At 35.2% G+C, this 25,294-nt stretch overlaps 1 protein-coding gene across 5 annotated transcripts in view; it reads right to left on the reverse strand.

Annotated features, from left to right (window-relative positions):
- LOC126375857 (homeobox protein cut) overlaps positions 1-25,294 on the reverse strand; it is a 194,737-nt gene that overhangs the window by 132,192 nt on the left and 37,251 nt on the right. The window contains exons 2-3 of one of the 5 annotated variants that reach the window (XM_050022916.1): positions 24,491-24,523; positions 4,378-4,414 (exon numbers count right to left, since the gene is read on the reverse strand). The exons of the other annotated variants lie outside the window; for them this stretch is intronic. Of the exons in view, the coding sequence (XP_049878873.1) occupies positions 4,378-4,395 (18 nt within the window). The 5' untranslated portion in view covers positions 4,396-4,414; positions 24,491-24,523. The remainder of the gene's footprint in view (positions 1-4,377; positions 4,415-24,490; positions 24,524-25,294) is intronic. 5 annotated transcript variants of the gene reach the window in all.

The following is a 25,294-nucleotide window of genomic DNA, read 5'->3' on the forward strand; positions in this document are numbered from 1 at the left end:
TTGTGTGAAGATGAATAGTGATTTTACATATTTTGCAAAAAATATATCAATCAATAATTAAAAATTCTTGTACTTCATCTTCATTAGTTGATTATTTTTGTGGTATTAAAGATTTTTAAAGCAGGTGAAGGTGTAAAACAGTATGAATCTTGTTAGATTTACTCCTCAGCCAATTCCAATAGGCTTTATAATAGCCACAATGATTCAAGTTAGATTTATGTCTTAACAACAGAGTTTGTCTATTTAGATTTAGTAGCAATGTGCGTACAAACTAATAATAGTGCCTATATACTAGGTAGGTACCTACTAGTTCCCCGGTCGAGATCGCATAGAATGACCTATTATAAGTCATTATCATAAATTTCCGTTCAATATAAATAACATGGTTGTGCCACAAAATTTTATCAATAGAACCGTTGCGATATTTCGTTTGAAATTAGAATCAGTACCGTTTCCGCTTCCGTTCGATATTCAAGCGCGTTCGAATTAAGAACGCGCTCTAAATGGACGATAACGACCAATAGGATCGAGATAAATCAGACAATATAGCGTTCAAATTGGAATAGCCGATAAATCTATCAGTACTTAAATGGAAGTAGTAAGTTAACTAGAGAGGGCTTTCGACTTTCTCACTTAGAAGATAATTACATACATACATACATAAACTCACGCCCGTAATCCCTAATGGGGTGGGCAGAGCCACAAGTAATCAAAGACAACTTGCAGCCACTGTTGATACGAAGTCCAAAGATGGATATGATGAACCTTATGGTGATAAGAAGATAATTAGGAGATTGAATTAGTGTGCGTGTCGAAGTTTTAAATAAAGTACAGCTTTTCAGTGAAATAACGTGAAGAAAATAAGTAGAGCTTACTCTATGATTCTGATCTGCCTTAGTCGCACAAAAATGCAAGAAAAGTGTTCAGAAAAAAAATATGGTTCTTAAATTACTTATTAATGATAGGGGCTGAATATCGATCGAAGTTTCAAAAAAGGAACCGGTAACTTTTAAAATTTAAAATCGTTTATACGTTCGAAAACACCTGAACCATACTAAATTTTATTTTCGTTCGGAAATAAGATAGCAAGGGAAGAAGCAATAACCATTAAAAATGGCGGCCAAAGTTTCAATAACGCGTCTTATATTCAAATTAAGGTACTAAGGCGGCGAATACTTGACGATATATCATAGAGGCTAATCAGATTTTTCCTTGTATTTCGTAAACGTTTCTGGATTAAATAGGGAAGCAATAAGGATAATTTAGTAGTTCCCTTAAAGATTTTCGTTTTTATAGATGATTAATATGGCGCGTTATGGGTTTCTGAACTTTTAAGTAATTTCTCTCTCTTTTGAAGGTGTTTTTCGAAAGTTTATGTTAAAAATATTTAGAGACGTAAAGCTAAACAGGGCTAAACTTAAACGATACTTATACGGGAAGTTTAAAAGTATTCTAATTCATCGATCAATATAACCACGTCTAGTTAATCACTGCAATATAGAATATATATTATGTTAAAAATAGTGTATTTATTGTAATACCTTCAATAAAACCTTCCTTTAACAACGGAAAAGCATTGCCAATAAAATGTAACATTCATAACGAAACATGAATGTCAATAATAAGGACGAAATATTTCGCACAATTTAACTTTTTATGTTGATACGTGTCATGGGCCGCCATATTGTAACGTTTGGCGGGAAAAAACTCATAAAACACGATTACCGGTAACGCGGTGTGGATTCGTTCATTTTTGACGTTCGCTTTTCATATTGGGCGCTCAATCATACCGGTACAGATAAAAACCGCACCAAGACGGCAAAGAGAAAAATAGGCATATAAAGTCTCTTTACTGTATCGGCCTCCTTTTTCGAAAATATTTTGAAGGTTTTATACTAGTTAGATGATGTACTTTTGGAATAAGACTGAAGAATCTGTTTACTAGTCACTAAAGCATAAACTACTAAATCAATTCAACATATGACAAACAAATAAAAAAGAAGGAAGGAAACTGAGTTACACAGGCTTGTCTGATTTAAAAGTAAAAGCGCGATGCAAATCGGAAACAAAACACGATCGCCTTACAATCGAGAATCATCGCGCGCATTCATAATCGATCGATTATGCTCGAGACAAGGTGACGCGGCAGGGAGGTCCGACGGAAGGATTACAAGTAACATTAGCATACGTAATTTGTGAGCGCAGATGGGCGCACGTGGGCGCTTGCTTTCTTATTGTTCAAATATATCATTCCTCTCCTTTGTGTTTGCTCGGATCGCGTTTTGATTCCAGATAACTCGAGTCGACTGTACAGAAGCTGTAACTGTCAATTTAATTCTCGAGATTGTGTTTCACGATATTTTTGTCCACCAAATTGAGATGCTAACGAAACTTTATTGTTATATTCTTTTGCTTAAATAAAAGCAATTAAAAAGAAACCTAAGTACTTAGTCTATATTTATACTATTTCTTTTTAATTTTATTGCAGTTGATTTTAAATTAAGAACATCCCGATGTCTTTCGATGTTTTAGCTCACAAATCAATTGCGATCGATTTGAAAATCAAAAATTCAAATCGTCGAGACAAAGCGACATGTCCCGTAATGAGCCAATAACTCGCGAGACAATGGCGCGTAGGCGTTCCGAATTCGAAATTATCACAAGAATATTAATGTTACACTTATTCAAATATACCACGATCCATATTCAAAAATTATCTTGTCATTTAATTTGAATTGTGGTGACGCATCAAACTTTTTCTTGAAGATTTATTTTTAAGCCCAGTGGTAAGTACTTTTACTTGGTAAGTACGCGAGTCTTGTAATTCAGGATGCGAATCCCGCTGTTGGTCCAGTTTGTGTTAAGATGAATAATTGTTATTCATTGCAATCGACGGTGAAATAAACACTGTGAAGAAATCTACAGAGAATCTGTAGTAGGTAAAGAGCATCGTAGTGCTATTATTCCCGGTACTTACTTGTAACTTACTTCGGTATATTGATAAAGTGCCTCGTCAAGTAACTACTTCAAAATTCAATTCAAATTCAAAAATATCTTTATTCAGTAGGTAACATAGTTACACTTTGAACTGTCATTAAATTCATATTTTAATATCTGTAATATTGTTTTTCGAGTAAGCGCATAAGAAACAAATGTTAGTTATAGTCAACTCGGCGATCTGTCCGATTTAAATTGTTCGCCAAATGAGGCTCAGCATTGTTAGTTTTTTTTTAGCCTCCCCTCCGTCAAAGGATGTGTGAGTGCTCACCTTTAATCGTTGAACCGTATTCAAATTCGGTACGCTTTTTTTCGAAATCATTTATTAATTTTTGTTTATGATTGTGTCCCCAGTTTCCGGCTGTCACCACTAATGAATGTACCTCTGATGACGTAAGACATTGACGCGTGCGCCGTGCGTGTTCATATATGCACGTATGTGTTAAGCCTAATATATATGGGTATTTTATAGTTCCAACTTTGTGCCGGTCCATCAGATACAAGGATACCGGAATTAAAATTCCTTGATGGCATTTATTAACAAAAAACCTGCCGGTAATCACAACTGAAATTCGTCTCGATCGAGAAACTCAAATTAGACGAATGGCGGTCGGACGATTTCTTTGTCTTCGCCCTAATGAGTTTTTAAGTCGATTATAGCAATTTTTCATAGAAAAACGCCTTTAGTGATGTATCGGTCGAATCAATCACTGTAGAGCTTAAATTGCTCTTTGTGGCGGGACCGGCCTATCGGATCGTAGGCGAGACCGGACAAATGAGTCGATACGATGCTCGACCGCCTTTCATATCGATTTTTTTTTTGTTACAATCAACTTTATAAAACGTCACAATGATAGACATTTGGGCTGAACGCTTCCCACGGCCGTGTCGATCCGTTAAAAAAATAATGAAACTGACGAATCCTTGACGTAGGTTGCAAAATTCGAACGCACCCGAAATAAACTGTTAAAACGTTCCTGTCAGTCACATTCCATATTCAAACGGGCCTATGGCTGAATGGCTGTATTGTTTTAAAATCCGAACGCATAATGAAGGTTCTTTTTGGTATTCGTTAATCGGGTTTTTTTCACTTCATTTGTTTATTGGTCTTTTGTTTTTATTGTTGGTTCCAACTAGAAATGCATTTGGTTCGATCCTGTTGTATTTGAGTACTATAGGCACTATATAGGATTGTTAGGAATTGTGTAATTCAATACGAATTAACGGAATACGGTTTGAGTGATGTTAAGCTTTATTTTAGGGTCGCATTGGGAACTCGATATTAATTAATTTACCGCTACTAAATTTACTAACGATTTAAGAACTTTCATAAATAATGTATTGTGTTACTTAAAAAAAATGTATTGAAATGTATTTTACCTCAAAGAGACACAACATCTTCAGCTTGTGAACGTACCTGGAATATAAGAAAACGTTTTTTTTAGTATTAATTAAGAACAAAGTAAGAAACCTGATTGCCTGGATGAAATTGCTACATGAGTAAAAAGCCGCCTTTTGTAATTTTTTTTTACTATTTCTTTTTTATTTTCTGTATCTTGTGTTCTTTCTGCTTAATAAAGTATATTTATCTTAAGCAAGTCGCGGTATGGCACAGTTAGGTAGGTGTGCCTGGCTGGCTTTTCACAGGTCGCGAGTTTGGTTCTCAATCTTAGGAAAGAACCTTAGTGAGATATGGAGATCCGAGTTTTATTAAATATAACCGAGAATAAACCTAAATTGATATGGTAAGATTATTGTTTCGAAAGTCCATGGAAAAAATATGATTGAATAATCAAACGTAGAGTCAGTTGCATCAAATTGTAGAGTCCAGATAATCTGGTACTTCATAAATTTTACTTCTACCCCCGATAGAACATTCTTATTGAATATAAGTCTACAAAACCTAAAGATAAAGAAAGATATCCTCAATAAAATGACAAATACTAGGACATAAGAAACAAAAAGCACTCTACATTTAGCGGAATCGAAAATGTCAAGAGCCTGATATTTGATGCGAAATGGATTCTTAATTTGAGTAATAACATTCTTCCCTCCGGCAAGAGAGAGACGTAAAAAATCAACCAATAATAATTCCTTATAACCATTTACGTCGAAGGAAATTCCTCATTTTTCCATATATAAGATATGGGCGTGTCCTTAAAGGGAACGCCTCGTGGCTCATTCTCTCCTGGTATCGAATAGAGGTGTTTTTCCAATACCGTTATCGGTCTTCGATCGGTTCCATACGCCCTCGAACTATCTTTCAAGATATCGAGAACGCCTTCTTAAAAACAGCTGATGTCAATATTCTGAACCTTGCGTTCGAGACAGAAGATTCAATTCGTCTTTACAGTGAAACATATTGATGCGGTATCGGTTTTCCATTAGCTGCTACGGGGGAATATAGTCTTTATTGCCAACAGAGAGGTTCCATACTTGTACGTGTGCAGTGCAAGGAATGTATTGACGTGATATCGGCGATGGTTTCGTCCTTTTCTTTCATACGGTTCCCATATATGCGCGTCCCTCTCTACGGCGCAGAGATGAAGACTTCTTTGTCGAATGTCTGCGCATTTCTTTTCTTATCAGCCTGTATTAAAGTGTGTTAGAATAAATACAATTTGATTGCTGATGTGTTTATATGGCGATTGGACGTTATTTATTCGAAGATTATTTTAATAATTTTATGAGGACATGTAAATAATTATATTTGTTACATTCTTTTGTCTATATGTATAACGTACCTACCTACATTCATACGTATCTATCTATCTGTCTATATGTTTATCTTTTATCATTTATGAATACCTCTTATGTCGCTGATAACGAGAAAAATAAGAAATTATTTTCCTTCATAAACAGGTTACGAGATACAACAAGTAAGTATCTTCATAGCATATCATTTCCAGGATAGACAGAGAATATAAATAGCGAATCCTTTTTGCTTGACTTGTCTCGAATGACACTCACTACCTACTAAAAATGTACATGTTGATAGTTATATCAACGACAAAGAACATTTGAACGTAATTCAAAAAGTGAACGAACCGCCCCAGAGCCAAAGTGCAGTAACTCTAAAACTATCAATTCCAAGTTGACTCATACAATATTTTATTATGTTATCTTAATTTCTAGGGAATATTTGTATAAGCGAGTTACATGTTATTTTGGATCTAGAAATAACTTTTCGAAACATAAATATGCTACACGTGGCTTAATCGTCGTTTTGTTTTGATTTTTCCCCGTAGATTTATTTATGTTATGATTTAAAGGATAATTTTGGAAGTTTTGACGGTAATTTAGTTATTAGTTAGAAAGGGATTATGGTTTTATTTATGTAACAGATCTTGGGTTTATCGCCACTGTTTTTTTATTTCCGTCATATTAATATGTAACTTTATTAATAGTCGATTCGGTTTGTCGTGTTTTATGGGCGTGGGTGTAGAAACAGGACGATGAAAGACAGAGCAAACTAAGGTACGTAAAATAAAAACCTTTAATACGTGGTGTTTGGCAAACGAAATTAATTATTCTTCAATGACTAAAGAGAATACTTAGGTACGATACATTTATACCTATGCATACAAGCTTCAATATTCAACAAGCCAATTTAACAAACATAATCCGTCTTCTTATGCTACTGGTTCAATAATCTTTATTGGCAATAGTCCGATTCAGACAGCATTAATAAGTGATATCCGCTAACCTTTAAGAGGACTGCACGTGTTTATAAACAGACAGACTATAAGCAGCTGTATCTTCTTCATATTAGAGATTCAACTTGGAATTGTTAATATTTGAGTTACTACGTTTTGGTTCCGAGTGGTTCGTGTTCGATCGAATGGGATCAATAGAATTCGTCGCACGGATTATGGTTTTTTTTTCAAAGTGGACGTTCTTTTTTTAAAACTATTCTTAGCAAAGGTTAAATTTATTGACTCGTTTTAAAGTAGGTAAGACCGATGGCAGGTGTTAGTTCAATAGAAGATCGATCCTTGAGTTTTTTTTAATGTCCTTTGTCATTGTAAAGTCACAATGACTTAATTAAGTAAGTATTTTAGGTAATTAGGCTAAGTTAGTCCCTTGAGTGTTTCGAAAGCTCTGATAACTTTGTGTTAATTGCTGTTCTTAGAATCTTCATTCCGGCCAAGCAGTGAATTGGTCGGACAAGTGGGGTGTGCTAAGCTACAAAATTTAAGAGTTCCGGGGGTAGCAACTTTGTAAAATTTGTATACGCAAAAATCCTTTTTTTTGACGTAACTTATTGTAGGTTTGCCTCTAATGGGATTAACTACTTGGCCGAAGCACATGGATGCGATACAGTTTGATACAAACCACGCCTTGGACACTTTATACAAAACACCTCGTTTTCCACAGACACTACCCATTGACGTTGTCGTACACACACATTCGCGCGTGTGACATATGACGCCCTTACGATTGAAGACTAAAGTAAGACCGAGGGGAGGAGGGGGGGTGTCTAGTTCCGGCTGAACTACTGGTGGCGAGCGGAGAGTTGCCGTTCTATACGTAGTAATGTTCCTTATTCTATGATACAAATTCTCACTCCCGGGACTACCCGTTTGCCTTGAACTTTATTTTCATCTTTCACCGAGCATGTCACCTAAATGACATAATTCCGAGCTACCTATAAATAGTTTTACAAGTAGCAAAAACCAGATGTTTAAATAAAGACTTTTAAGTTCAAAAATAATTATAAGAAGACAAATTTATTATTAGATCATAATCGTGTATCTGCCCCTGTGATGTAGAATGCCTCATTAGGGTTGCCACAGTCTATATGTCAAAAAGCGGGACATACGGGTAAAAAATGCGGGACGCGAACTTGAAAGCCGGGACTCAAAATGTAAATGGGAGTTTTAATAATATTTTTTTGCAAAAACACTATTAGATAATTTTGTGTTTCCTGTAGTAATTAAACTTTTAAATACAAAAAATATTTTTAATAAATGATTATTTCAATAAATAATAATAACTATTATTTTATACTGAAACTAGGGGGGGTTAAAATGGCCATATCAAAGCAATTCATCTAAGAAAGCAATATTGCACATTTGCGCATATAAAAGTAAATGCGCAACACAAACAACTGTCAAATAGCAATATTGCTTCCGTAGATGAATTGCTTCGATGTGGCCATTTTAACCCCCAAGTTTAGATTACAGTATGCGTTGAAACCGTGTCTCTCAAACTAGGCGAATCTGTATCTTGGGAAACCTTATGTTCTAATTCAAAAGCGTTCCGTGCTTCGGAAGGCACGTTAAGCCGTTGGTCCCGGCTGCATTAGCAGTCGTTAATAACCATCAATCCGCACTGGGCCCGCGTGATGGTTTAAGGCCCGATCTCCCTATCCATTCATAGGGAAGGCCCATGCCCCAGCAGTGGCGACGTTAATGGGCTGATGATGATGAATTTAATTGTCTTGTGAAAGCGTGTGTGGTGTGAGTGTAGTATGTCTGATACACGTGTAGTCCCGGAAAATCCGGGACATAGGACAACACTACAAGCAGGTGACCAATTACACGCCAATCCATCAGGTCGTAATGTACAACTGAAAGGAGCATCTGCTTATCTGACAAGTGTAGATAATATTTTAAACTCATTTGTCAGGCTCTGTAAAGATGTCCATTACAGCCTATATTTGTCTCACTACTGACATAAAATAAGAAATAATACTACATATAGAACGGCAACTCTTCCTCCCGTGTCTGACTTTCCAATCCGCGAAGGGAAAACCAGCCCAATACTGGTTAGGTCACATACTTCTGAAAATGCATTTCTCGGGAACGTGGGTTTCCTCGCGATGTTTTCCTTTACCGCTGAGCACGTGATAATCATATATGATCCAATCTTGAATTCGAAAACAAAATCACTGGTTTAGGCCTGGGCTGGATTCGAACCTGCAATCTCAAAATGAGAGGCAAGCGTTCTATCAACTGGGCTACAACGGCTCTCACCTTAAGAATTATCATATACATTTTTAATATTGACTTTGCATCAGTAGTAGCTGCAAGTTGTTTTTGACTATTTGTGGATCTGCTCACAGCTTTAGGGATTACGGGAGTGAGTTCATGTATGCATGTGTATCAATCAACACCCTCAAAAAGATCAGTCTAGGTATCCAAAACACCAGCCAAAACTTCCAAGGCGAGATTATGACACTTCGAGCAATAAACTAAGTTGGGGCGGTATTTGACCGATAGTTTGACCAAACATTTGCAGTGTAAACTGACCCCAATCGATGGCCACATCCGGGTGTAAGCCGGGATTATCCGGGAACACCTCTTGACCGGACTTCTTCACCCCACTTGATTAAGTAAATAACTATAATAGCTTGTAACTTAGGCCGTTAGGACATTGTAAACTTGGGATGAATTTGTTGTGTTAAGTTATGGGTTTAAAGTAAAGTAAAGTAAAGTAAAGTAAACCTTTATTTGTGTGAATACAGTACATAATGATGTTATACAATACTGAGGCACATGTGTATTCAACCTGCATGCAGGCATACAAATATTTGATTTTTACAATTTCAGCAATACAAATAACAGAATAAAATAGATTTCAATTTTACAAATACTAATGATAATATTAGATATAAAAAAATGATAATATTCTTTAGTCAATATTTTTATCCCTATCTAAATATTCTTCCACACTATAAAAGCAATGCTGGAAAAGCCAGTTTGTCAAAGCAGATTTAAATTTAGGCATTTGTGTCATTTTTAAATTTTCAGGGATGTTATTATAAATTACTATAGTCATATTATACACATTTTTATCATAAATATAACACTTACTAGGAGGACGATAAAGCATATTAATATATTGAGATCTGACTCTCCTGCTAGACACATCTCTAATAGTTTTAAAAAATTCAGGATGTTTTTTCACAAAAATGCAAGCGTCTCTTATATATAAACATGGTAAAGGTAATATTTTAAGTTCCAAGAATAATGGTTTACAGCTTTCTAAGAACCATGCATTGCAAATAGCCCGAACACATCTCTTCTGAAGCTTGAAAGCTCTATTGATATCGACAGAGTTACCCCAAAGTACAAGGCCAAACGTGAGTATTGATGAAACATAGCCATGATAGGCTGTCAATGCGCATTCGATCGACACATTATTTCGTAACTTTTTTAAAGCAAAAGTAAAACGACTTAATCTTTGACATATGTGATCAATATGATTTTTCCAATTAAGGTGTTCGTCAATATTTACACCTAAAAATTTAAAATAATTCACTTGTTCGATTAATACATCGTTATAAGTCAGTTGTAATGGTATTCGAGCGGAATTATACGATAATATTTGCATGACTTTTGTTTTGTTTATGTTTATTACTAAATCATTATCATTCATCCATTTAACTACATCCGTTAATGTTTTATCGATTTCATTTTCAATAGAAATTTTATTATTACATTTAAAAATTAAAAAATAATTATTTATTTTTATGATTTTTTGTTGTTTGCGTTTGAGTTATTTTGATGGTTGCGGTAATAAAGATACTTTAATTGATCTTGCACATTCCTAAATTAAATTACAAAAATGATTTTACTTCATGAAGTATATATAGTTACTATATTTTTACATAGTAGCCTTTCTAATCGATTATTATTTAATCGATTTCAAAAAGTATCAGGTTTTGAAATTCGCAGATTGTCAAATTCTTATTTTAATTTAAGTATTTTAATTTGCTTTTCATAACTAACCTAATCTAGCCTTTTCACCCGAACCCAAATTATGGGCCAAACTATTTGGTTATTGCCAAATTGGTCATTCAAATATGGCGAGTATAATTGTAAAACAAAGGGAGGATTCAAATGCGCCCTCTGCGGCCGGAGGGCAGAGATCGAAGGTCGGATGTCCGGTCACTCCCTTCGACCGATACTAGTGGTGTGCCGTTAAAACTATTGGTATTCGATAGCCTAATTTTTTTTTATGTCGAGAATATACAAATATTTTTTATTGCACAGAATTAAAGAAACAGTACAGAACAATTGGAGCATTTAAATAAAATATATTTTGCAGAATTTGTGTCCTTTTTAGTCACCGGATACAACTTGAATCCAATATGGTATTTGACTGGGTTAAAGATAAACTGTAAAATGTTAATTTAAAAATAGAAGCCAGTTTAAAGTCATCAAAAATCAATCTCATTTATGTTTATTGACTTAATTTCAAATTTTAATCACGAATAAAGTAATAATGGTGCTAATTCCTGTAGACACCATATTGTTTTATTTCAAGTTATAGCTGTCCTTTTCTTTTTGGGAGATTAGAAAATGACAGGTACTTATAACTTTTTATGATGATTTTAGGATGACGTCACACGAAATAAAGTTATTTCCGTACAAATTCAATAGAAAAGTTTCGTTTTGACGTTTCGTAAAAGTATCTCATTTGAGTGAACGACGACGTCAAATAGCGTATTGTGCGAGTACTCACACTTGGTATTATTGTACAGTTGTCATCAGAAAAAAAAAACATTTTGAAAACATTGTACGGTGACTCTTTACCTACGACGTTACCAACTGAAGACTAGACTATCTTTTCTTTTTTTTTTTTAAGATGGGTTTGCTCTTGACTTCGTTCTTCTACAAGAAGAAGAGATCGACGTTGGAACGAGCTTACCCAGAAAATGCCTATTCACCCGTGATTTAAAGGACCCCAGGTTATAAGAGTCAGGAAACACCGACGCCGGCAGCCTATCTAACCAAATCGTATTCAATAAAATTAACAGCTATGAAAAAAATAACTATCAAATAATTAGTTGAAATGTGTCCCAACCCTATGATCCTCTATGAAGTATTTATCGACTTGCGGTTGCCCGAAAGTATTTTATTGTTGAGTTACACCCTTTCACCTTACATCGGTCGTCTGGCAACTTCAACTGTATCTTAAAATTTAGATATTAAGGTATAAATTCGTTTAATTGTAAAGAATAAGTTGATGTTTAATTATTGAACTTTGAGTGGGTAAAGTGACATAATTCCGTAATTATTGTTTTTGGGGATTTGTTATTTTGCCCTTATTGATAGTTTGAGTTTAATTGTGATGTTGATAGGGTAGTATTTATGTGTTAGTTATGTGTTACTCCGTGTTTTATATTATATATTTGTTATTTGTTTTATATTTGTTACTGTGGTGTTCTTTTATAATAAACGTTTCATTCTTTCTTTCTTTCCTACTTTTAATAAGTAAATGAAAATTACGAATGTTTCTACTGATGTTTTACTAACACAGTTGGCTGGAGCATTATAGAAGTATATATGCTGTGTACATACACAAATTGGTAAAGATAATATTTATCTTCCTTGTTAATTTTAAGAGTATTAATACTCTCTATATTTGAGGAATCTCGAACTACGTAAACGAAAAAAAAAATTAGAATAACAATTTAAACTTTCCACGACCCAAAAACCGCAGTTCCCAATCTAGAAATAGACGAACATTCGATATCAAGTGTCTCACTAATGGCTCGTAATCGAAGAGTTTGAAAACAACAGGTGCCGGGAATCAAACCCTGGACTGACAGTTAGCGTTCACATCTGCCGAGCTATTGGCGACGCGGACCGAAATACATTTCGTCACTGGAAAGGCAAAATTACGTAAGCGCCAAAATAGGTATTTTGGGTTTTTTATATATTCGGAATCAGCGTTTCATTCTGCGTCGATCTGTCTGGGTAGCATTGCGATACGAGCACTTTTTTGGCGCTTACGTAAATTTGAAAATAGTTGACTTTTTTCAATTCCAGTTTCTTAAACGACAAGATTTTGGTGTTTTTTTCGTGACTGGTGTATAAGTAATATTGTGGTCCTATATAATAACTACATATTAACTTTAAGTAAATTTGGCATTCTATAGTTTGAAAAGTATCATTTTATTAGTAATTTTGGACTACTGAAAATAAAAAATAGACTATGTATAAGTCATTTTTATTTACAGCTTTTAAAATAAGTAAGGCGTATAAGAAAAAAATGTCTTAGCATGTTTATGCAGTGAATGGCGAATAAGTAATTTTGACTTACAGTATTTAGAATAAGTAAGGCGTGTACGTAAATTTGCCTTCGCATTTTTATGCTGTTATTAAGCAAGTTTGTGGGCTAGCAGTAAGTTTCCCAGGAAGTTATTTTTTAACAATAGATCTAAAAGTAAAACTATTTTAGAATTGATTTTATAATTTATTAGCGACCCGGCTTCGCTCGGATGCAATGCTGAGGAAAAATGAAATTATTTACGACATCACATTAAAATCCTCAAAAATAACAGTATTTCTACACTATTTATTGGATGTTATTATACATACCTATAAACTTTCCTCTTGAATCACTCTATCTACTAAAGAAAATTGCATCAAAATCCGTTGCGCAATTTTAAAGATTTAAGGGTACATAGGGATATAGGGACAGAAAAAGCGACTTTGTTATACTTTTTAAGTTCTGTCGTTTGCATATTTAGCGCCAATTTTGAATTGAGAACTCTAAATTCATATTTGTTGGAATTTCGAATATCAAAACAATTGAAAGCATTAGGATTAATGCAATTATTTAGTCACAGCGTTGGTTTGAATCTGTCAGATCATGTCCGAAAATGAATCTTACAAAGAAAAATTTTCTATAACTTTCGAAGAGGCCTACTGCGACTTCAGTGTTTCAAACAGTTAAAATCTCTATTCCACGATGAAGTGCCATGTCTGCGAGCTATCGAACGCTGGTATTTAGAATTCGAGCATGGATATCCGCCTTCACTGAAGATAATATCGTTGCTGTGAGACAACTAATCCTCAAAAATCGTCATGTGACATACCGAGAATAGAGGCGTTATTAGGCATTTCAGGGACAACCATTTAAACGATATTGAATGAGGCACTTGGTGTGAGAAAACTAGTTTGCCGTTGCATTCCGCATTTTCTGACGATCATAAGGTAGCCCGCGTCAGATGGTGTAAGAAAACTCTTCAGAGGTTCAACCGAGGAGAGTCAAATCACGTGTACGACATCATCAGTGGTGACGAATCTTGGATTTATGCTATTATCCTGATTCCAAACAACAATCCACAGTTTGGGTCTTCCAAAACGAGTCAAAGCCGACTAAAGTTGTTCGCTCTCGAAGCACTTCAAAGAAGATGGTGGCTACCTTCGTGGAGAAAATCGGTCATGTTGCGACAATTATTATTGCACTTGAAGATCGTAGGACGGTTAATGCAGATTGGTATACCACAATTTGTTTACCACAAGTCATCGCCGAACTTCGAAAATCTAACCCAAAGCGACGCATGATGATGCGCAGGAGTGCAGGATGCTGCACCATGACAACGCAAGCTCACACACCGCTCGTCAAACGATTATTTGAAGCAGGAAAACGTAGAAATTCTTGACCATCCTCCATACAGTCCTGACCTAAGCTCCAATGATTTCTTTACATTTCCTAAAATTAAAAAAGAAACTCTTCGCGGTCAAAGGTTCCAGTGCGGTGAAGAAGCGGCCAACGCTTTCAAGTCAGCCATTTTGAACACTTCTACTTTGGAGTGGAATAAATGTTAAATAATACCTGGTTCGAGCGAATGGAAAAGTGTATTAAACTTCGTGGTAAATACTCTTAAAAACAATAAGGGGAATTATTGAGGAATTAAAAAGACTTGACCCTTCCAGAGACTTGACTCGACTTAGAGCCACGTATGCTTGTCCTAATTCAAACAATTTTGAGCCCAAATATACTACTGCATGGTCGACTGTGCTGCCCTGCATATGTTATGTTATGTTAGTGGGCTCTGTTTTCCGCATTTAGACTCTAAGGTGGCCCATTATGCGTGTAATTGTTGACTACGTAAGCTAACCTATCTCCTTCCAGAAGCTCAGAAGCCTCCTGGGGATTTCACAGGCTTCGCGGAGCGACCCCACCCAGCGATCCACTGTGCTGCCCTGCATATTATGGACGGTGGATGACAATGACAAAATTAAGGGCAACATCCTTCTTTCAGTCATTTTGTAATATCGTCCATCTTGGATTTGATTTTGACATAATGACAGTATTCTGCTAGTGTAGTCCTATCTTTGATACCCATATTGAGGGGGTTGTGGAAAAATATGTAATCCCCCATTATGTACCGGCTGCCATCTTAGATTTATAATGTTATTGATTTTATTATATTGTATTGACATCGGAATTAAAGGTGCGTACCAAATTTCAGATCAATCTGACAACAGGAAGGTACTTAAATTGCAATATCTAATTTTGATACAAATATACCGTACGGGTTTAGCTAAATAAAACCGTTTAACCCTTTCACGGACAGAGACCATGGGTCATTGGTGGTTCATAATAGGTAGTATGGCACCTTGGAATCGGAACGTCCGTATACGTTCTGTCTTTGAAAGTGTTAAAAAGAAACTTTTACAAACAGATAACGGGTTGTACGCTATTATTTATATTTTATGAAACTTTATTTCTGGCACTTCAGTATTTTAATAGCCATTTTTATAAATCAATTGAAGTAATAAGTAGTTTAAAGAGGTATTAAGAATAATTATTTGTCTCTTACGTCTTTTTACCCATGTAAGATATTACAAAAACTTACTTTAAAGAATTTTTGATGAACTGACATAATCAATCGATCACTTTGTAGGCAATTTTTACATAATGAGAGCAGATGTGTAAAAGTCGTTACAGTAACTTTTACTCCGCTAACATTACAGTATTATTATATTTAAAGAAATATTGTCGTTCTCGTATGCATTGTCGTAAGAGCTGTAAGTAATTTTGCTTCCAAATAATATTTTAACCAGATGGCGGTTAAGTAAATTTGCTTTACTGTAAACTGAAGTCATTTTTACGTAAGCGCCACTATATCCTAAAATAGCAATCCAACAGTTATAATATGTATTGCTGGACATAGAAAATTAAAAAACAATGTAACCTTACTTTGACATCATCTAAATTGGATAATTGGGTAAAAAGTTATGATAAAAAAACGAAAAAATGAAACTTTAAACGGCTTTTTCTCGAAATGGCCTTTTGGCGCTTACGTAATTTTGCCTTTCCAGTGACGATTTATATGATGATGGATTCGTCTCGATAGAAGATAAAGTGGGCTTATAATGCTCGGAGCACTCTAACCACGTGGTTTTCAGGATACTTCGTCCCGGGGTGAAATCCTCCACTGATACGTAATTAAGCTTAACTGGGTCCTGTACAGTTATGAGCAATATAATGTACCCACTTTAGGTCTCTGTCGCATTAACCTATTTGACATTTAGTGAGACTTACAGTTCAATTTGTCAAAAAAGTTAATGTGACATGGTACCAAAGTGTATGTATACATATTAATGCTCGTGACCGTACTAGGTTCAAGATAAATTATGAACTTATGATTACTAAATAAAGACAGATGTAAAACTAACGAAAAATATTTTCTTTTTTCAATTTAACTTGTTTATGAATTTTAATCAAGAAAAACGTAATAATAAGTTCGACATTTTATCACTTTATTCTATAACGTCACAGTGTGCTTTTTCATACAATTTCCTTAGTAATTTCATAACTGATTTGACTAGTTGGAAACTACCCTACGTATATTACAAAAAAACTACTCAAACCAATATACTGTAGTTAAATAGGTACTTAGTACTAACAAGTAGCTGTTAACCAACCAGTTAACTTAAAGGTTATTGGTTAACCTACCGTTTAGTCGGGCATCGACGTTCGGTCGATTTGTGGTTGCATATGGGTCCGGGTTTAGTTCCCCGTTTGACAGGGGTTTGCTTAGCCTAATTGCTTGGGCTAAGTTGTTATGTTACTTGCTTAACGACTGGAATGTTTATATTTAAAGAGCTGTGGGTTAAACTGATTTAAAAAAAAGATGGAGTTACGTCACTCACTCTATCACGTCTATTTCCCGCTGGAGAAGTAGATGTCAGGATCGAAGCAAAAGGAACTCCATAGTCCCTGCCTACCCCAGTGGGAAGAAAAAGTTAATGTAAAGTAATGCAAAATACCGTCTTTTCAGAGGGTTTGGAAACCCCAGGTGTACACAGTATTTAATAAATTCTCAATGCATCGAATTGCGTAGTAATTCCAACCATTGCATCATAAAGGAAGAACATAACATTTTATTCGCTGTTCAAAATACTAAAAATATTTCAAACGTCAAATAACCCCAACAATAGCATTGTTCGGAACCAATAAAAAATATGAAAAATTGAAAATATGATCACTTTACCGGCAGTCAATGGGGCGAGGGGACCAACTTCCAATAGACGTATCTCTCCTCATCCGATTTCCGTGTCTACAACGGAACGCGCCCCCTACCGGAAACGCACTGAGCGGGAAAATAGGCGGAAGCTGCGAAAAAACCCGCCAAAGAATCCCTCCAAATTTACATTCAAAAAGGGCACTTTTGTATACTTTACCCACCGATCGGTTGTAAATTTGTCAGATTGACAATCCACCACAAATGCTCCTCACTTCGACACTCTTGTTATGCTAATATTTGTTTTCCCCGATTTTCTTTTTTCGTTACTTATCGCGTTCGCCTCGCACCGTGAAATTGGTTTAAGACCTTCTTATTTTAAAATTCGGTAGGATCGATCTTTTTAAAAATAAACGGCGGAATTGGATTCGGAATCGGGTGCGCGGATAATTAGACAGGTGATTCGCTAATTCGAAAAAGGAATTTGTCTTAATTCCGTTGCGATCGGGCGAGCCAGTGTGGGAACGTCACGTAGAATAATCGGTATTCGAACAAAAAGCGGCCACGGAGTCCGATTGCGGATGGTTTAAAATCTACCTTTTAATATCGCCGATGTCCGACTTGATTGACGTTTAATTTTCAACTCTTTTACCTGTTGAGGAACGACTTATTTTTAGTCGATAATCAGAGGATTTATAGTTGGCAATTGCTGAGATTAAAAAGTTATTTGACGTCATTTCTTGAGTTTTTGTTTTGACATTCTGCGCCCGGCGAGTTACGCTGTAGTACGCTTCGTAGTACCAATTAAAGGGCTTGCTCGGACAAATTAAAACTGGATTCGGTATTGCTTTTGAAATTACTTTCAACACTTAAAAGTTTTGTGCATTACTTATGAACATATCTGCACGCTTTGCTCCTTCTGACGTGGACTGATAAGTTTGAACTGGACATTCAGAATTTGGTTCAGTATTCCTAGCTGAGGATAATCTATTAACAAAAAGCTAAAAAAAAAACAGTAACACAAGATTTTTACCCCAAATCGTGACTTCCAAAACCCGTACGGAAATCGAACCCATGACCTCTCAGCCAACAGTTACGTATTATTACGTGCAAGCAAAAATGATCGCGATGTGATTCGAGCCAGCGATCGATCAAGCGGCCCCACATCCGGCGCTCGCGCGGGGTCAGGGCCGAGCGGTGCGCTTGCGCTGCGATGTGCATGTTGCACGGATTACATACATAGATTCACGCTTGTAATCGCCACTTGTCCAGCCTAGTAGTAAATACCGTTCAAGGTAAATCTAGATAATCACACATGCGCACTCATGGTAATATTCCCCAAGGGGCGGTTAGGTAGAAGAAAATTTTTAGCTCTTCTAGGGCGTTGTGTGGACCATTTAAAATTGTAATTATTATTAAAGTTCAATAAAATACAATAAAATCAGTCAAAAAGTTCATTTCACATCCAATCCGGAGGAGGTCCCCATAACACATAACGCTGGCCACGTTCCTTTGTTGTTGTTGGTCATTAGTTGGTAACTTTACTTAATGTTTGTAACTTAAGTGGATGAAATACTAAAATAACACTAGCACTGAATAAAACTGTGTTGACAGTTCTCAATTTAAACATAAAAAATAACTTAATAGCGACACTTGCTAGCCAAGAAAACAACGTAAAGTAAAGCTGGCTGGTGAAGATCAAACAGTAATTGGCAGAAAAAGACGTTCGATACGATTGAAAATCGAATTCCGTCGTCGGAATCCGAACGACATGTGTGTGCGCAGCGGCAACTTCAAAGCGGTCCACGCGCAATTTTGACAATTAAAACGCTGCGCATCGCGCACATTGTCTCTCAAGACCCTGTGTCCTTGGCAGGAATTTCAAATACAGAACGTGAAATTACTTTCTTTTTCCTTTTAAATTCGGAACCGGTTTGATTTGTGCCGAGCTTTTTCTGCAGCCATGTTTATGTAGCGTTTAATTTTTAATTTCAATGCTGCTGTCGCACATTCTTATATTTTTTAAATTTTAATAGCCGTGTTTTCATCAATTATATAAATTTTTTTTAGAAAAAAATACCTCGCGGTTTAGTTTGAGACTATAAAATTAGAACTATCGGTCGTAATATCGAATTTTAATGTTTAAATTTTTGTTCGATTCGTGCCGAGTATGCGAGGTTCGTATAAGTCACGTTTTTATTGATCGTAAAATTTTAGGACCACATCGTAGGTGACTCTATTTTGTTAAACGATCGATTTTAAGAACCGTGTATTGGAGATGATATGGGTTTATGACTAGGGGAGATTCAAAGATTCTAATTAAAAGATATAATCTTGAGAAGTATCGGTATAAATCGGCTAAACACGTCGCTGTATCAAAATCCTACGCCGACACTTTATTGGGTAGTTAAAAACCGGAGTGGATTTGACAGCTGTGCTTTAAAACTTGTGTATACACTGTTTTTATTTATTCTAGACTGCCAATAAACTGCTAAGGAACGTATGGACAATTATTTGGCAACAAACATACATAACATGAACACGTTAATCCTTTTGTAGTAAGTAGAGCCACGATTCTGATGAAGAAAAAATATTAACGTATTACAAAAATCCCATGTCTGTATTATAGATGAGTTTAGAACCATTATTCGACTCATATACTCCTTTTTAGTATATCTTGATAACGTAATTTGACAGCTGTCAAAGTTTGAGAGTGCTATTTTTTCTGTTTTTGTATCAAATTCATCAAATATCAAAAGAGTAAAGGCTTGTTTTGATCAAATCAAACCTAGTTTGACCGAGGAGTTATAGGAGTTGTGAATGTATAAGTATGTATAGATGAGCTGTTGGCAACGTCAATCCGGTGTAAGTCGGCCAGCAATCGAGTTCAATTGGCTAACGATTGATTATTCAATCAAAACAGATTGATCGGCATTATCTGATAATAGGCGAACAATCGGAGCACAGAGCGAGCTGCAAGAGATCACGAACGTTGCGCATGATGCCAGGAAAAGTTCGATATGTTTGATATATCTAACACTATTAACGAATCTCCTTGGACTTATAACTCTGTGGTGTTATGCAAAAAAGAAAAATAAATATTAGAATAAAGTTTGAAATTTCAAAAAACGAAGCTGTTGAAAAACGTTTTTTTGAAAATCTAATATTTGGACGCAAAATTCTGTAGGTATTTAAATAACAACAGAAATGTGATAGATACTCCTAAAATAGAATTTAAATTATAATTTTAATTTGAATAGAATTTCTTTGTACTTAGTTCAGTCCCATCAAGAATCAATAAAGCACATCCAATAAAATTTTTGCACGTGCAAATCGTTTAAAGGGGGCGCGCGGGAAACAAAGAAGTCTCACTTAAGGGGACATCGAACGTGATCTGTGTTCGAAAAAATACCTTTAAGTACCTCTTTACCTTCCCTCGGAGGGGTGGAAGGAAAACTCCTTTGAACTTGTAAACATTGGTAAAGATGTTGTCGGAAATCGTGCGGTTTCGAACTTCGATCGTCCCTATTTTCTTTTTGTTCCGTGATTTCTTTCACCGATTTGTTTCCACGACGACTGCAATGGAACGTTTCCATTTTCAAAAGTGACTTTTAAAACTTTTGACTTTTAAATAAAGATGGCCGCCTTTGCCGGGTGAATCGAAAATTAATTTAATATTAATTTTTTTAAATTCAGTTGCGACGCGTAATGCGTATTAAATGTCATATTAAAACGTTTTTTAATTTTATAATTTGCCCAATTTGTGTTTTTTGGGGATTTTTCGGAAAATTCTACAATTCTAAAGTATGAAGATGTCCCAGTGGTTGGCGTTTGAATTAATGTTTTTTTTTAAATACATATACATAATATATATTTTTATACAAACCTATGTTAAAATAAAAAGTGTAGTAAAATAATACATACATTTTTTTTCGATGGTATGTCACATACAGTTGGACATTTTGGAAGTTAATACGTTACACAAAAAGGTAAAAATTCCAAATGTAAAGGCGCAGTCACACCTGCGCAATTAGTGAATTTTTGTCCTTTTTCAGTTAATACACTTTTAAACGGATATTTTGCAAGGAACTATTTTAATTCATTTCAAGGCACGGTATCACATGTCTGAGTAATTAGCTTTTCCTGAAATTACTTTAAACGTCATTTTTTTACACCTGTCTTTAAAACAGAAATTCTTTACTTGACGTAAACATAATTATCTACGTACATCATTATCACTTCCCTAGCGTTAACCCTAAATCCCTTTTTTCGCGGGGTCCGCTTTCCTAAACTGTAGATTTGACAGGTCCGGTTTTAGGTAAGTATCTTTCTACTAATCGGTTTAGATGAATTAAAAAGGCAATATCGCTATTTGACATTTGTTTGCATTGCGCACTTTTATATACTCAAATGTCAAATTACAATATTGATTTTTTAGATGAATTGCTATGACGTAGCCTTTTTAACCCCTGTAGTTTCAGAGATTATGTCCAAAAAATAAACTCACAAACTTACAAAACCTTTTTTATAAAAGTGTAGATTCTTTTTTCAAAAATCTCTCTGCTGTTCCAAAGCCTACCTACATATCGATAATTTTTTGAGTGCATCGAAATTTAAATTCAATATTCGTGGAAGTGCTAAAACCGATGCATAGGAGGAACTCAATTTCAGTTTTATTTTTTATTTTTATTTCGTATGGAAGTCGAGGGTGGCTCAAAATATTGGTTATTGACAGGTTGTGTCTGAATGCTAAACATTTTTATAATGTGTGTCTTTAAGTATAGGGTGTTTTAATTTTGGTTCCACTGTAGTAGAGTTTGTGACATGTATAGGTATGTAAGTTAACAATTACTTTTCAATCGATTTTTTTTGAGTCAAGTCTTTTCTTGAATATTTTTTACCTTATTATCGCAAGTAAGTTAATAACGATGATGATGATGATGATGATAACATGAACTGAGTACCCACGCTTCACCGTGCTTTCTGTAAGACCAACGTGATAGGAGGTGAGCCGTACGACTTGCAAAAAATGGTGCGCAGGAGAAGTCCGGTCGAGTCGCTGGCAGTCGATATACGTTGTACAAATCTGAACACCCTGTATGGATCTCACACGGAGTATCAATAAAAGTTCTGGTTTCCCTTCCGATAGAGTTACTCGCCTTTGATGTGCCGCGCCGGGTAAAGATACCGAATTTAGGACTTTATATCTTAATTTTAAGTGTCATACTTCCTTATTATAATATTTTGTTATATAAATGATTCGATGTCGATATTGTGGGTCTCTTTAAGCTGAAAGCACAACAGGAGTGTCAAAAATGGCACATTGAAACAATTCATCTAAAAAGCAATATTACAATTTGACATTTGCGCATGTAAAAGTTAATGCGTTATGACAATAAATGTCAAATTGAAAGCAATGTAATTTTCTGAGATGGATAGCTTCAATGTGGTCTTTTTAACTCCCCAGCATACTTCCGGATAGTACGCGATGTCGGAATTTTCAGTTTTGTACAGACGTACGTAATGACAGATTAGGTGGATTTTGGATTGTTAATTTTGAAATATCCGACGCGTAATATCAAATACCGCACACCGGGTAACATTCGATGTCATCATCATAAAAGAAACTGAAATTGCTGACAACGCGTACGGTTCGGAAAAATCTGCTTTCAACATTAGGAATAAATAGGTAAATATTTAGTTATAAAACCTAAGCTGCTTGGGAAAAAAATAATAGTAGCAAAGCCATTAATATTGACTACTTACTTTAATGATTACTTATTCTTAAATAGCATTTTTAGTAAGTTTGTAAATAGAAATGAAGTTCAGATTATAACATATTATTATTATTTTTATATTTATTCTCTGTTTTACAAGTTAATTTGCTAACCGAGCCACTACAAAGTTCTCCAATGATAAACAATGCAAACCATATCCTAACAAGGTTTTTAATAGAAACAAATTGCGTCTAAACGTGAAATATGTGACTATAACGAAACGAGAAAAAAAATACAATTCTTATATGAACAACCCGCATTGAGATCAGAAGTTGGCAGGAATATGGCCGACCAACGTTGCCAAGATATTTAAAATGAGAACGCTATAAATTCGATATTTATTTCTTTTATTGCACGTCACAATTTGTAACACGAACTGAACTGGGCATTACGACAAGTTTACGAAAAAAAAAACATTCATAGGCGTATAAATTAACGCTCGTAATCCCTATCTGGGTAGGTAGAGCCGCAATACGCCAGAAAATAAAATTGTAGCTGTTTTTCTTCTTTGTGTTTGAAGGGAATCTAAATAATGGTTTGAGTCATCGTGTTAGAAGATTAGCGTTTCCTTACTCAACTGATAAGCAGTACCAACATTCTTTTGTTATTGAGTGTGCATGAAAACTAGTAATATGATTGAAAATTGTACTTCGTATTAAAATTGTCTGCAAATTGTCTTCTATTACTTCTGCCCACGCCATTTAAAACTTAGTTTATGTATGTGAACATGTATATACTCGTATACAATGCTGTAAATTCGATATTTATTTATTTTATTGCACGTCAAAATTTGTAACACGAACTGGCCATAAAGAATAACTGAATAAAAAAAGTTCCCTAAAAGAATACGAAGATGAATCTGCAAACGCAATTGATACAAATTACCTTTGCGATCATTGGAGCGTTAAAAAATAAATTGAAAAAAAGCATAGACAATACACACGTCTCCCTTGCGACGCAATGGAAACAAATTAATAATTAATTTTGACGCGGGAAGCACACGCCAAAGTTGGGGGCATTTTGTTCGATCTCGTTTTGTTCAAATTCAAAATTCATCCGGGAGTTCTAAAGTTAAAAAATTGTCTCTGCCCGTTTTTGTTTCGTTTTCCTGCCAGCCAGTTAAAAGTTAGCGATTTATTGATTGAAATTAGAAGGTTTTGAAAATGGAAACGATTGTTGACTAAAATATGTCGCAGGCAAGTAACTTTGATTGACAAATCATTTTTTTTCCTTTTGTTTGAATCCCGGTAGGTATTCTACAATTGAGCATATTGAGTAGGTTTATCTTTTTAATGGGACAATTATATTTTTTTTAATTTCAAATATTTTCGCGTTTGACCACAGTCTCACTTGTGAAGATGTGGCCTACGATGGGACACGCTTACCTAGAAAATGTCTATTCACTTTAGTCGATAAAAATTGCCTAAAGGGTTATTCATTAAACATAATGGAAATTCATTCACGAATGTCAGTGATGTAATAATTGGATAAGGGTACTCACACTATGTATTTGCTTCTATCTCGTTTAATTTACCTGAAAAAAATAAAGAAGAACAACTTAATCACATTTCTGTTCTTAATCTTTGATCAATGAACTAGGCAGGTGATATAGCGCGATCACTCATCTTGATCCTAGACATTATCTTCAATTAAAATTATTAGTTGCATTTAAAGGATTACAGTCTACTGTCAAACAATGCGGGCGAGACTATAAAATTAAAAGTTAATACTGTAACATTAATGTATCTTTATGACTTTTATAATCATTTTATAACTAAACATAAAGTTCAATTGAATAATAATCATAGCTTATTGCTTGGTTTTGTGCATGTCCGTCAGAAACTTCACGCCTATATTACTTATCAGAGTAAGCAGAAACAATCCACCTGGAGACAACTTGCAAAGACATTTGGCAGGCAGACTGATGACCATAGGTAGGTATAGATAATTATAGATTTTTCGTTTCTTATAAGGAATCGGAATGATAAGCAGCTGAACAGCCTCCGTGGTTCAGTGGTTGAGGGTAAGCGATTTGGAGATCCTGGGGCATAACCGCAAAAAAAATATATACTTTGTGAGACAGTCCCTGGTTGGGTAAGTGCAGCAGAATCATCATCTCCCTAGCATTTTACGGAGTCCGCTTACCTAACGACTGCCTGTCTAGTCTGACCTTCCAACCCGCGAAGGAAAACCAGCTCAACACAGGTTAAGTCACATAACCTCCGAATCATACCGATACATCAACTGCTTTCAGTAAGTATAGCAGATTATCCATTTGTAATTAAGTGATAACTTCGGAAATTTT

The sequence above is a fragment of the Pectinophora gossypiella genome, chromosome 20, assembly GCF_024362695.1.
Source record: "Pectinophora gossypiella chromosome 20, ilPecGoss1.1, whole genome shotgun sequence".
NCBI classification, from domain to species: domain Eukaryota; kingdom Metazoa; phylum Arthropoda; class Insecta; order Lepidoptera; family Gelechiidae; genus Pectinophora; species Pectinophora gossypiella.